Source organism: Lethenteron reissneri, chromosome 56 (assembly GCF_015708825.2).
Source record: "Lethenteron reissneri isolate LAM-NWPU_2019-01 chromosome 56, ASM1570882v1, whole genome shotgun sequence".
In the NCBI taxonomy this organism is placed as follows: Eukaryota; Metazoa; Chordata; class Hyperoartia; order Petromyzontiformes; family Petromyzontidae; genus Lethenteron; species Lethenteron reissneri.
In genome coordinates, this window is record NC_083834.1 from 8,597,214 (window position 1) to 8,611,235 (window position 14,022).

General features: G+C 48.5%; 1 protein-coding gene across 1 annotated transcript in view; it reads left to right on the forward strand.

The window, feature by feature from the left end:
- The first annotated feature begins 3,967 nt into the window (after nt 1–3,967).
- LOC133356930 (type 2 lactosamine alpha-2,3-sialyltransferase-like) overlaps nt 3,968–14,022 on the forward strand; it is a 64,281-nt gene continuing 54,226 nt past the window's right edge. Inside the window, 1 exon segment of the mRNA XM_061574631.1 lies at nt 3,968–4,058. Within this exon segment, the coding sequence (XP_061430615.1) occupies nt 4,042–4,058 (17 nt within the window). The 5' untranslated portion in view covers nt 3,968–4,041.

Sequence of the window (14,022 nt, forward strand, 5' to 3'; positions counted from 1 at the left end):
TTCAACCCCACGTCTCTTTAGCCACGCGAAGCGCACCCTGCTTTTAGACGCCGTGCCAACAAAAAAAAAGTGTTGGTCGGACGTCGAATAAACGGAGATGCTTCTTTCTCTCGCCTGGAATGAGCTTAAATTAATTTTGGATTTTTGTATCTGATGGGGTTTCTTCATGCAGTCGGCAGCTGGGCTGCCCAATTCTTCCACACAGGCGATTGCTCTGCCTGGTATCGGTTCGATTTCTCAACTACCCGCGGATATTCACCGAGATAATTGGAGGAAAGTATCACCCCCATTTTCCCACGTGCGCCGCTCGACGGCAGGTGATGGGCGGGGCTTGGTGATGTCACAATGAGCCACGTCACACTGGGCGCGGTTTGTGCGAGCGGTTGCCATTGGAACACAAACACGTGCTCGATTTTATTAGTATTATTGTAATAATAAGTAGTACTCTCTTTTTTACCAGCAACTTCTTATTGAGTCTTATTACTTTCTTTTCAGGAGGGTCCTGCCAGGTTTCCGCAACAGGAGGCGATGTTACTGCCCCTCTGTGTAATCCTAATCGAGTTGTTTGCGATGCAGTTTGTCAGCATTTGGATGTTTTAAGCCGAATACAAGGTGCATTGTATGGAGGAGGTTTTTTTTGAGCGATGGCAAGAAAACCCGGAGAACCCGGGGAAACCGATGCCGAACAGGGGGAGAACACACGGACTTCTCCCCACTCACGCGCTCACTCGTCACGCACAATTCACGCTGCTGAGCCGCACCTCCGATTGGCACCGCTGGCTACGTTACGGTGCGAAATAAGTTCAACGTACATACATAGAGAACAGGGGGAGAACATGGAAGTTCCACACAACCTCACACATACTCACTCGCTCGCATGCTCACTCACACTCCGCCGAGCAGGGGAAGAAGATGCAAACTCCAACAGCAACCGCCGTTCGCCACGAAGTGGCGGTGACGTCACCACGACGCTTGAACCAGGCTATGTGCACCTTGAGGCCACGTGAAGTGTCGAAAACCCGATGGCAGGGTCACGGGGCAGACCCAGCAGGTGCCACGGGTCGACTGACTGAGATGAGTGGCTGATGCACCACCTGTGCCCCCTACTGTGCCAACTTGCTGTGCTTTAGCCACCCGGCGCTCCGCTCGTTGTTGTGAGCGTCGCTCCTCCGCCCTCCGTTGTTGTTGGAGGGCGACTGCCTCCAACTGCCCAGCAGCGTCTTTCACGAGCCTCCTAAAGAGGATGCAAACTCCACACACACGCACACACGACTGGAGACCAAGGCCAAGAAAGATTGTAACTGCGCAAGGGAGTTCTTAGGGGGGCGGGGGAGTGGTTTGGGGGGCGGGAGAGTGCTTAGGGGGGCGGAGGTGTGCTTGGGGGGGGGGCGGGGGAATTCTTGTGGGTTGGGCGAGGGAGTGCTTGGGGGGGCGGGGGAGTGTTTGGGGGGGGGGGCGTGGGAGTGTAGCGGCACTGCGCTATGAACTCGGAGATCTGAGTTCGATTCCCGCTCACGGCTAACACCTATTGAGGATTAGTGTGCCGTGCCGGCCTGCATAGGTGCTACTCGTTAACAGCACTTGCCCCAACAGTCTGTCAAGGCTTCACGGGAAACCTTTGCCTTTGTTTCGTAATGATCGATCGATGAACGCAAGTGAAGACATTAACAGCTCATCTGGGGACGTTGGACAATGATACAAAAACAATCTTGATTTGAAGCGGTAAAGTCACGTAGGTATAAATAAAATTAAATAAATCACGACGTTTCGGGCGCAACACAAGCGTCCATCGTCAGGTAGTAAAGCGCTTTCTTTTATTTGTTTCTGAAAGAACCAAAGAGTATGGATACTAAAACAGTCGCAACAACGCCACTAAATTCTCTCTCGAGCAAGTTTCCACCGCGCAAAATAAACCCGTGGAAATTTACACCGTGGCTCCACGCCTTCGCCCGTGCGGGCTCACACATTTTTTCGTCGAATTGTAACTATTTGTTCTGTTTCGCGATGATTTATCAATATTTATCCAGTTCCCGCCTTATTAAACAAAACCACACCCCAGCGAGATGATTGCACGTGTGGGCCCCCTATTCGGAGTAGGCGGCAACGCCGTCTGTTGCAAGTCCCTGGAAACGCAAACGAACAAGGACCCCCCCCCCCCATCACCCGCCCCCCACCCCCACTTGGGGTTATCGCGTGGCGCAACTGTGGCTCGGCAGACCGATGCGTCGAGTGGAGTGGCTAGCGGGTCTCTTGCTCGCTCTCTCCCGCCCTCTCTCTCTCTCTCTCGCTTGCTGCCACTCCGTTATCGCATCCTCGTCGGCTTGACGCTTGGGCGACAACGCAGAGGGTTCAAGGCTGCCTGGCTGACAAAGCTCTCGACGCGTTGACCGAGATTGTCTGTTTCGTCTCGAAGCCCTTCGACCGCTCAGACCTTTGACGCCCGCGTGACCACCCCACCCTCATTCCGCAGGTACCGAGTCCTATCTACGCCGGTGTTTGCAGTGCTTCAAGCCACGCTGCTGCGGTCTTTGTAAGTACGCAGAGTTGTTTGCGAGTGTCCATAGTGCAGCGTAACTCGACGCGATGGTCATCTTCGGTGAAAACCGCGTGCGTGACCTTACAAGGAAACGTACATAGTTCAGCGACGTTTCGGGCAATAACCCTTTTTTGTCCTTCCCCCGCAACTCCGATTAGCACGGATGGCTACGTACGGTGCGAAAGAAATTGAACACACATGCATCTAAAATAGTTGGAGTCGCAAGGCTCTTTTTTTTTCTCAGGAGCATAGCGTGACATGTGCTATGAAGAAGGGCTGATGCCCGAAACGTCGCCCGTTACATACGTTTTGTTCCTCTTTAATGTCATACTCACAGCGTTATTATTGACCAATGTATTTTGTCGTTACTCTTAGGTTTTTTCGGTAAAGTCACGTAGGTGAAAATAAATAATAAAGTAATAGAAATAATAATATAACTAATAATAGAAATACAATTTTTATTTCTATTATTATTTCTATTATTTTTATTATTTATTTTCACCCACGTGACTTTACCGAATAAACCTAAGAGTATGAATCCTTGCAGTCACGAAAGCTTCAAATCTAGAATTATTTTGTCGTTGTCGTTGTTGTTCATCGTGATTTGTGCACCGCTGCCAAACGCAGTAGTAGCAGTAACATGGCCAACGTGCGTGTGTTTAAAACCGCAGCAGAGGGTTGCAGGGCAACAGGGCCGCAGTCGCAAGGTCAGATTCAGGGCGGCTCCAGCTCATCGACGGGGTTATTCCGCCTCCGAACCGATTGCAGACGCCGATTCGGACGCTGACAGCCGCAAACACGGCATTCGGTGTTAGCAGCGAATCGTAAAAAAAAATAGCGCCTCCACCCCCTTTCATGCACGTCCTTAGACACATTTGAGATGCGGTTCGAACTCAGTATGGGAAATGTCAATGCCCCCGTACGCCTGCTTAATTATGAGCCGTGGACAAAGGAACACGCCACCTGTTATATAAGGCAACACGCGCGCGCCCTGTTTACATTTTATCCGTGGTGCTTTGTTACCACCAAATGCCAACGCTAATCTACGATTAGCACGGTTGGCCTACGTGCGTTCAACATACGTACACACGACCATCGCTTATGCAACGTGTTGTATATCCACAGCTAACCTATCAATCAATCCACTGTTGGCACCGCTTATCCGCATTGAAATGTGGTGCCCGAAGTGTTTACTTTATCTACGCCACCATCGCTGGGTAATTATGAGTTGTTGAAGTTGGGATGGCAGAGAGAGGAAGGAATGGGGGGGGGGGGAACAAGAGAAATCTAAGTTACTGTAAAATGCCACGTGCTGGCAGAATGAGAAATGAGGGTGTAAAATAATAAGTTACGTAACATACAGCGGACGATGGGGAAAGAAAGTGTGTGGTGAAATCTGGAGATTGCATGATTATGTATGCTCCGCTTGACACTCGTGAGAGCAGGTGCCTTCTACAGGTTCCTTCGAAAGCAACTCGATTGAAGACACGTCTTCTGGAAGACGAATGTCTCATTTTGGACGGTACGACCCATTTTCCGACTGTCGTATTTAAAATTCAGCGAACAAAAATGTCCCTTATTAGGTGGAGAATACGGTAAAATGAGAACGACTTTAGTTACTTTTCGTATTCACGCCACTTATTGCACTCGGCGATCACGTTTAAGGGTTGGAAATGCTCCGGTTTTGTGGCTACGCGCATGGCGTGTGACATATGTATGTTGAACTTCTTTCGCACCGTACATAGCCAACCGTTGCTAATCACAAGTGGGGGGGGGGGGGGGGTGGACAACAACTCAGTCCTCATCACACGGAGCTCCCACAGTGCAGTCTGTGACATCGATCACTCACTGATATTCAGCAAGGTCAGACTGAGCCCCACAAAGATACACCACCTCAAACAAAAGCACGACCCACGCATCAACTGTGCCAAGACCTCCCTCCCACAGCTCATTCAAGCCTTGAGCAGCCCCTACACGACACACCGGATGGAAGCGTGGAGACAAAGTGGACTTACATCAGAGATGCCATCTTCAATGCAGCCATCAATACCTTCGGCAAGTAGACAAGGCAGAACACGGGCTGGTTTGAGGAACACCTGGCTGTATTGGAACCGATCCTCCAGACTAAGTGCACAGTGCTCCTTAAGTACAAGTCAGCCCCAAGTACAGGATCATTAAGGACTCTGAAAGCTGCCCACAGTGCAGCTCAAACGACCACCAGACGCTCTGCCAACAAATACCGGCTGAAGCTCGGCAGTCGGATCCAACTCGCCTCTGACACGGGCAATAACCGTGCCATGTATGAAGGCATCAAGAGAGCCTTTGGTCCAAACATCAGAAGGACTGCCCCCCTGAAATCCAGCACAGGGGCCACCATCACTGATAAGCAAGAGCAAATGGCCAGGTGGGTAGAGCAGTACTCAGAGGTCTACTCGGGAGACAACGGTGTGTCAGAAGCTGCCCTTGCTGCTGTAAAGCCCTTACCAACGATACACGAACTGGACAATGTTACAACCTTGAAGGAACTGGACAACGCCATCAACTCACTAGCCAGCGGCAAGTCCCTGGGACAGGACGACATCACACCTGAGGTACTGAATTGTGCGGAACCCACCACTCTAACGAAACTCCACGAACTTCTCATGCCAGTGCTGGGAAGAAGGAGCAGTGCCTCAAGACATGAGAGACTCCAACATCATTACCCTATACAAAAACAAGGGTGACCATGGGGACTGCAATGACTACATCTCCCTGCTGAGCATCGTGGGGAAAACCTTTGCCCGTGTTGTCCTCAGTAGGTCGCATATACTAGCTGAGAGGACGTATCCTGAGGCACAGTGTGGCTTCAGAGCAGGAAGGTCCACCATTGACATGCTGTTCTCTTTGCATCAGCTACAGGAGAAATGTTGCGAACAGAGAATGCCCCTGTACTTCGCATTTATTCATGTAACAAAGGCCTTTGACCTCGTCAGCAGGGAAGGCCTCTTCAAACTCCTCAAAGTGATCAGCTACCCACCCAAACTGCTGGCAGTCATCTCCTCTTTCCATGACAACATGCAGGGAACAATACAGCACAGCGGCACCACCTCAGAGTGATTTACTATACTCAGCGGTGTAAAGCAGGGGCAGCGTGCTTGCCCCAACACTCTTTGCCATATTTTTTATCACTTATGCTCACACATGCCTTTGGGAAAGCAGAAAATGGAGTATTTCTCCTCTCAAGATCTGATGGCAAACTCTTCAACCTTGGCCACCTCAGATTCAAAACAAAAGTCCTCATCAGAGAACTTCTATTCGCTGATGTTGCCACGCTGACAGCTCACACAGAACAAGGTATGCAGAAACTCATCGACCACCTTGCCAATGCTTGCAACAACTTTGGCCTGACAATCAGTCTGAAAAAGACCAATGTCATGGGCCAGGATGTCAGAGACACCCCTTCCCTAAACATTGGCAGCTGTTCAGAAGTTCACCTACTTGGGTTCCATCATCACCTGCAATTTGTCTCTTGTCACAGAGATTGGCAAGTGCATTGGGAAGGCGTCTACAGCTATGTTCAGGTTGGCCAAAAGAGTGTGGGAGAACAAATCCCTAACGCTCAATACCAAAGTACTGGGGTACTGGGCATGCGTCCTGGGAAGATCGCATCTCCAACACCTCAGTCCTCAACATGGCCAACATTCCCAGCATGTACTCTCTATTCGGTCAAAGGCACCTAAGATGGCCTGGACATGTGTTCCGCATGCAGGATATCAGAATACCCAAGGATGTCTTGTACAGCGAGCTGGCATCAGGCACACGATCGACCGGTCGCCCAGTCCTGCTACGTCAAGAAAAAGAAACAAACCCCGCTGTAGCTGCCACCGCATTCACTTGCGATTGCTGTGGCAAGGATTGCCATTCACGGATTTGCCTACTAAGTCATTCTAGGCGCTGCAAAGCCCACAGCTGACTTCGTAAGGCGCAAAATAATTGTCTCTCGAGAAACACAGGCCTATTCAGTTTGTGTGTAGGTGGGGGGGCATTCCAGTGTTGGCAATGTGTTTTTTTCCCAGGCATCAGAGAAAAACTAAACTAAATAAACGGACCAATAAAAGAAAGAGAAAAACCCCAAGGCCGTTGGCATGCAGGGCATCTAGAGATCACATTTGGCAAAACCAGCAAAAACCTTCAAATGTAGGCAGGCGTAAAGCTGTACGAAGCCCCATGGTGACCTGCAGGTATGGCTGGATTAACTCATAAAGAGCGCTCTTTTATATCCTACCTATAAACGCCATTTGTTTCTGTCTGTGCGTGCGTGTATGTGCATGTGCCTTCCTTGTAACGCTTTTGTCTGACAAACTATTTTGTTAATGTCTTAATAAAGTACACAGATACAACAAAATAAGGCCCCGGATGAACACTTGGTATTTGTTTTTGCCCTTGGCCCAATCTAATCTAAGAAAATCACACTTTCTAACAATGTAGGCTGATCGTAATGATCACCATTGAGCGCATCTGCGCATGCGTGGAACGCCCACTCGCGGATGCCCCTAGCAACGCAAACAAAGTTGATGAGCGACTAGGACGGGAGGGAGGTCTTCTTGCGTTAAAGACTTGGTCATTATGTTTGCAAAAAAAAACAAGGCCAAAAAGGAAAAAAAATCAAGCCTCTCCAGGACAATTACAAACACAAAGATAATTGAACTGTGTCAAGCAAAATAAAAAGTGGAGGAGTAGCGGCTGTCTCAGTGGCAAACAATCAATGAAGGCAGTACGGGCTGAGGAAACTACAGAGCAGACATCATTGATACAAGCCAGAGACTGGACAGTTACTGCTGCAGAAGAACAGGCTGAGGGAAATCCTGAACAGTGTAAAGTCCTCTTCCTCCTCCACCCCAATGTGTGCAGTTACTACTATAGAGTTAGTAGATACCACTATAGAGTCAGTAGATACTACTATAGTCAGTAGATCCTACTATAGAGTTAGTAGATACTACCATGGAGTCAGTAGATACTACTGTAGAGTCAGTAGATACTACTGTAGAGTCAGTAGATACTACTACAAAGTCAGTAGATACTACTGTAGAGTCAATAGATACCACTATAGAGTCAGTAGATACTACTATAGAGTCAGTAGATACTACTGTAGAGTCAGTAGATACTACTATAGAGTCAGTAGATACTACTGTAAAGTCAGTAGCTACTACTATAGAGTCGTTAGATACTACTGTAGAGTAAGTAGATACTACTATAAAGTCAGTAGATACTACTGTAGAGTCAGTAGATACTACTATAGAGTCAGTAGATACTACTGTAGAGTCAGTAGATACTACTATAGAGTCAGTAGATACTATTGCCTCTATTGTATGTACTGCATAGTGTGTAGGTATATATGCCGACAAAATACAAATAAATTGGGTGGGGGGGGGGGGGTTAAAACATTTTTGTAGGGGGGGGTTGACAATTTTTTGAAACCTTTTAGATCAACTTTTTACCCCTCACTCTCTATAACTTTTTGATTCAGGACTTCGGAAAGGCTCTTATATTTTTGTTGACGGACAAATGGTCAGACAAACGGAAAGCCAGGCTTTCATAAAATCTTAGTATTTCTTAAGAAAAGGCAAGTTTAGAAATATACATATATTTTTCCCCGGGCAGAACCGGGTGCTTCCTGCTATTGTAACTTCTAAAAAAGAAAACAAGCCACCAGCGACTGATAACCATCAGTGAAACATAGTGACATTGTATTTTGTGATAGAAAAAAAGGTGGTTTCTGCTGGGATTTACGGTTGTGTTCAGTTTATTGCCCTTCCCCCGCACCTCCAATTAGCACGGTTGGCTATATACGGTGCGAAAGAAGTTCAACATACATACACATGCACGAGATAAACGGCAGGGAGGAAGGAAGAGGAGATATGTGGTTGTTTTTCCCGTTGAGGGTTCAGCACCACGTAGCTTCCCATGGGGGTCCCGCCTACGATGAGTCCTCGTTTAACGCGGTAGATGCGTTCCTGAAAAATTAGGAATGTGTTTCCGCATTATAACGGCGCACATTTCGCCTTATAACGGCGCGTGTTCCTCGTTATAACAGCAGCGCGTTATAACGGCAGCACATTCACCACGTTATAACAGCAGCGCATGTTCTGCATCGTGTGAAAAGTGGTCCCTGCTGGTAGAACCGCGATTGTTGCGAAAAGCACATTGCAAGCGCGGACACGGCACCATGAGCGAGAAGTAAAAAAAGGGCCGTATTAATCTCGTCCCACCTGATGACGATTGTTTGTGTTGCGATCAAAACGTCGTGAACTATTCTTTCTCTACCTACGTGACTTTACCAAAAGAACCAAAGAGTATGGACCATATTCCCAAATATGCCTTGAGCCGGCCTCGTCGCTCGTGCTTCGAGGGCAACCCGCTCGAGGCCCGTGTGGGTGATTCATACAAAGACAAAGATCCATCCCCCCCTCCTCCTCCCGTATAGCCTGCAAAAGACTTTTGGGGCAAATGCCGTTTGCGAGTAGCAACCTATGAAGGCCGGCACGGCGCGCGAGGGGGTGGGTTGCAAGCACCACGCCCGGTCGCCTTTGCCTCCCATGTTGCGATGATTTACGCACCACACCAGGTACTCATTTGTGCCTCAGTCGACCTAGGGGAGGTCCAGGACCGGTTCAGATTATCGTCACCGGTGGCCGTGAGCAGCAATCGAACTCAGGTCATCGGGCTCATGGGGCACGCGTGCACTGTACTTCCCCATTTCAATTTTAATCATGAAAAATGTAAAGTATTTTTAGTTTTCTTTTCACAACAGGAAGATATGTCAAAGTGAATTCCATTTAGTCCGCTTTTCTCTAACACACACACGTGGGCAGCAACGCAGGGTCTGTCTCCGATGCGTGTCGTTCGGAACGATGTCTGACGTTTCGCTCCCACGTGCAATGACCTTCCTTAGGTGCAGCGCGCGGCGCAGCCTGACAGCACATCGTTGAACTATGCACGTATGTTGAACTTCTTACGCACCGTACCTAGCCAGCCGTGCTAATCGGAGGTGCGGTGTGGGGGTGCGAGGCGGTGCACCTCAATCTCGATAAAACCTGTGCGGCTGTGTAAAACCAGCCTCCTCCTTGAGTGCGTGTGAGGGCCGTTGCCTCCCCCCCTCTCTCTCCACCACCCTTCCCCGACACTTCAACGCTGAGTGGACCCTCAAAGGGAGCATTCCAATGCGCCGTTGACAATCGTGGCCGAACTCAAGGGAGGGCTGCATGGGCGATTGGCACCACCGGCGTTTGCAAATCACCGCAGCAAGTGCCAATAGAAAGAAACCCCATCGGTGCGTTGCCTCAGGCGCCGTGCTCACCACTGGCCAATCCCCGTCCCTTCCCCTCTCCCTCCTCCCACGTGTACGTCCAATTACCTGCAAAGGTGACGAGTGAGCGAGGGAAATAGTTCAAGGTCGCGTGTTCAATATTTGCTTCGTAAAGATGCACATGGGTTCCGACGTGGTCGCGCGCGCTCTCTGGCGCGCCACGGTCGTTGGAACTTTTGAGCCGAAACGATGTTGCGAAAGGCGTTTTTTTATTCTCGTGTTTTTATTTATTTTGTTTTGTTTCGTTTGTTGATCGAATAAACAGCTCGCGTTGGCGTGTGGTCGTGCGACAAACATCGACGAAGAGTGCGCGTCCTCGCTGGCACGAAAGCGTTGCTTGCGTAACCAGGGGGGCGTTGCGCGCGGCGCAATTTGCGCCCTTGAAGTGTTTTTTTTCTTTCTCAAGCAACGAACTTGTTGCAAAATGCCCAGGTGGCTCAAGAGGTTTGGCCCAGTGCCGAGCCCGCAGTTTTCTCGTTATAAACTTGGCGGATAGTACGGAAGAGACCCTTCACAGATCTCCCTCCCTTCGGGTAAATATATAAAAAGTCAGTGGTTTGTTTAATTTATTTTCTTTCGACATGACTTTACCGAAATAACCAAAGAGTTTATTTAACAATTCACCTTTTGCAAAAGAAGGGACCACCGTTTCATGGCAATGCCCCTTCTTCATAGCACAAGAAGGGGCATTGCCTGAAACGTCGGCGACTATATGTTTTATTTTATTTTAAGGTCACGCAGCGCGTTGAGTTACGCTGCGGTATGATCACATTAATTGCGTAACACGCACGGTACTTATACTACGCCCGTTACAGAGTATGTCTGTTACTCAACGGATGCTACTAATCCAGCAACTATGCCCATGCCAATTTAAAAGAAAATTAAACTTGTCAATCGGAAAACATGTTGTAAATGTATATGACTTGCATCAGGCCCACGTGGTGTTTAGTGCAATTTCCTAACTCGTATGAATTATCTCTCTCTCTGGTCTCTGTTGATGTGCTACGTGGCGGAGGACTTTTACCAAAAACGTCGCCGATTTATTTTCACTTTGAAGGCCACGAGGTTATGTTGACGAGTGTGTTTTTTATTATTATCATTCATTGTCCATTTTAAAGGGTTTTATTTCTCGGGTTAGATCGCGTAAATATAATTGTGTCGTTAAACCCACCACCACCACGGCCAATTAGTAAGGTTTGTCACGTCAACAAAACGTACCCAATTAATTACCAGTTCAGCACACCGGTGTGTTGGAGAGTAAACCCACAACATTGACAATTCGAGTACGACATTTCGCCAGTAGTAATCACAACCAGCATAATCAGGTGACGGCCGCAGTTATTGTTATCAATTGTGAATGTACACCACCGCCAACGCAGCAGCAGCAGCATTACCAGATTAACTTCTCTAACTCATATCTATGGGACTTTTTGTTATTTCCCCTCCCAGCATCATTACGCTTATCAATGCCACCATTGTTCCATTTCCCTTTGTGTTCGTTCGCCCTTCGTTCACTGCCCCAGCAACTCACTGGTGGTGAGCGACGCGGCCACGAAGGAGGTCGCTCAGGCGTAGCCCAATCCGTTTGGAGGACAATAAACAGTATTTTTAAAAATTGGCAAAGGAATTGAAGTTGAAATTGGGGTTCTATTTTCGGGACAGATCTCGCTTCTCTAAGTCAATTAAGAAGGATCTTGCGCAAGTTAAAAACATTTTTTAATCTGTATTGGATTATGGTGACGTTATTTATATGCGAGCAGCTGCCAGTAGTACCGTTAATGTGCTGGACACAGTATACCACGGAGCACTTTGGTTCATTACTAATGCAAGGTTACTCACTCAACATTGCGAATTATATAACATGGTCAGAAGGCTCAAACACTGCTATTTGTGTATACGGCAGAACTTACGTATTTTTGTCCACAGCTAACAAAACCATCACAACCATACAGCCTTAGTTCTGAGCCAGTGCTCTCTCTAACAGTTCATAGGGCAAGGGCTAACACGGGGAAACAATTCATTTTCCTATCATGTCCTTGGTCCTGGAATTAATGACGAATTTTTTTTAAACTGGTATCGCTGTCTGCTGTCAAAGCTCTTGATATAAGAAAATGTCATTGACCATTGTCATTGTTTTAAATGTTTTGTATTGTACTATTTCGTATTGTGTGTCTATGTATGTGCGTGGTGATTTATTTTTGCTGACTTCTTACCAGGCCCTCCGCTCGAAAAAGAGATTTTTTATTTCTTTAACATCAAGTTTTTTTTTTACCCGCTTCAATAAAAGTGAAATAAATCGAATAGATAAAAACACATTCCTGCGGAGGGAGCTGGTAGGAACGTCGGGTTTCTCGGTCAATGGCCAGGGTCAACGGCGGCGTGGTGTATTCCGCAAATATGCCCGACTGTGAGGGCGGGCACAAGCCGGCGTGAGTAGGTTAAACGTTGAGTTTTATAAGGGCACCACGGAGTGACCAGCCCCTCCCCACCCAGCCCCACCCCTCCCACCCCCCATCCAGCCCCACCCTCCCCACCCAGCCCCTCCCCACCCTCCCCTCCCCACCCAGCTCCTCCCAACCCTCCCCTCCCCACCCAGCCCCTCCCCATCCTCCCCACCCAGCCCCTCCCCACCCTCCCCTCTCCACCCAGCCTCACCCCTCCCATTTTTCCATGCACGACGGACGGACACAATAATTCCCTGCGAGCTGGTGGAACCAGGTGGTTCCTACCAGTATAATGCGTGCATGCACTATGAACGCAGGCGCGCTCACTCGCTCGCGTGCACGCATTGCCACGAGGGTGATGCGTGGCGAGCGCCGTTGTCGACGTACGGTGCGAAAGAAGTCGAACACGCACAACGCGCACAACCCATGCGTCGTCGTCGGCAAAGGGTGAAGCGTGGTTATACATTTTAGTTCCGTCCGTGTGTTTGGTCGTCATTCTTGAGCACGAAGCAAAGTTCGAACGTGGGTTGTGGATAAAATAATAATAAGAGGCGGTTGCGGGGCGGAGGGGATGGGAGAATTTAGCGGCGCTTCAACCCGTCAACCCCCTCCAGCCCAATCCACTTATTCCATTGTGCGATGTGATTAATATGTAATGTCAAGTTTCAATTAAGCCTAAGCGCTGGGTTGTCGTGACCTTTATAGAGTATCTTGCTATTAAAAATATATATGTATTATAACCCCCCCTCCCCCATCGTGATCTGTCAAGCAGATGCATGGCATGGGCACATGTGAAATGAATCGCAGAGCCTCGCTTAACATGCAAATTGGATGCCTATTAAATTATTGTTTTTTGTTGTTGCTATGAGCCTTCTGATATTCTCTGTTTGCTTTGTACCGTGTAGGTTTCGTTGTTTTGTAGATGCTCATTCATGTACACGCACCGGAAGCAAACTAAAACGTGTACGATGCTTTTGAAAATCCACTGCTGGATGAAGGCCTTTCGCACAATGCGTCGGTCTTGTCGGGTCGTGGCCGGGAATCAAACTCAGGTGTCCACGTGTATGGAGCAACACAACCACCACAGTCGTACTGCTCATCATTAGCTTGATGACAAAGCCTCTGATGTAATTTTTGTTATCAACTATGGGTCCACCAATTTATTTATTTATTTATGTTGTTCTGTTCCACGTGACCGCCCCGTCCCTCCGTTCCTCCAGCCAGCCAGCTAGCCAGCGAGCAAACTCTTTTTTCTAACACCGTGTAACATGATCGTATGAGTATGATGGTGTGAGCACGATGATATGATGGTACGGTAGCGGGCGACGTCATCGCATTTGACCGCGCGCCAGGAGTTTATCCCAGGCAGGAATCCAGCAAGCAAATCTTCCACCCCTCCCCCCCCTCTAATATAGTTTGATATGATGTGGGATGAATCCTTCGTAGAGAGAATCCCACGTGTGGCCACGCAGCAGTACAGAGGAGCGTCCTCAATGGGTACACGAACCACAGGCAGTGGATCAGCTGGCAGTGTGTGGCGGGGAGTAAAGCGTGAGTGGATCTTACCTAAAGCTTTCGTGACTGCAGGGATTCATCTTCTTGGTTCTTTCGGTAAAGTTGCGTGACTTTACCGAAAGAACCAAGAAGATGGATCCCACCTCTTCCGCGACGTCTGGGCTAGTGTGGAAGAAGAGGAG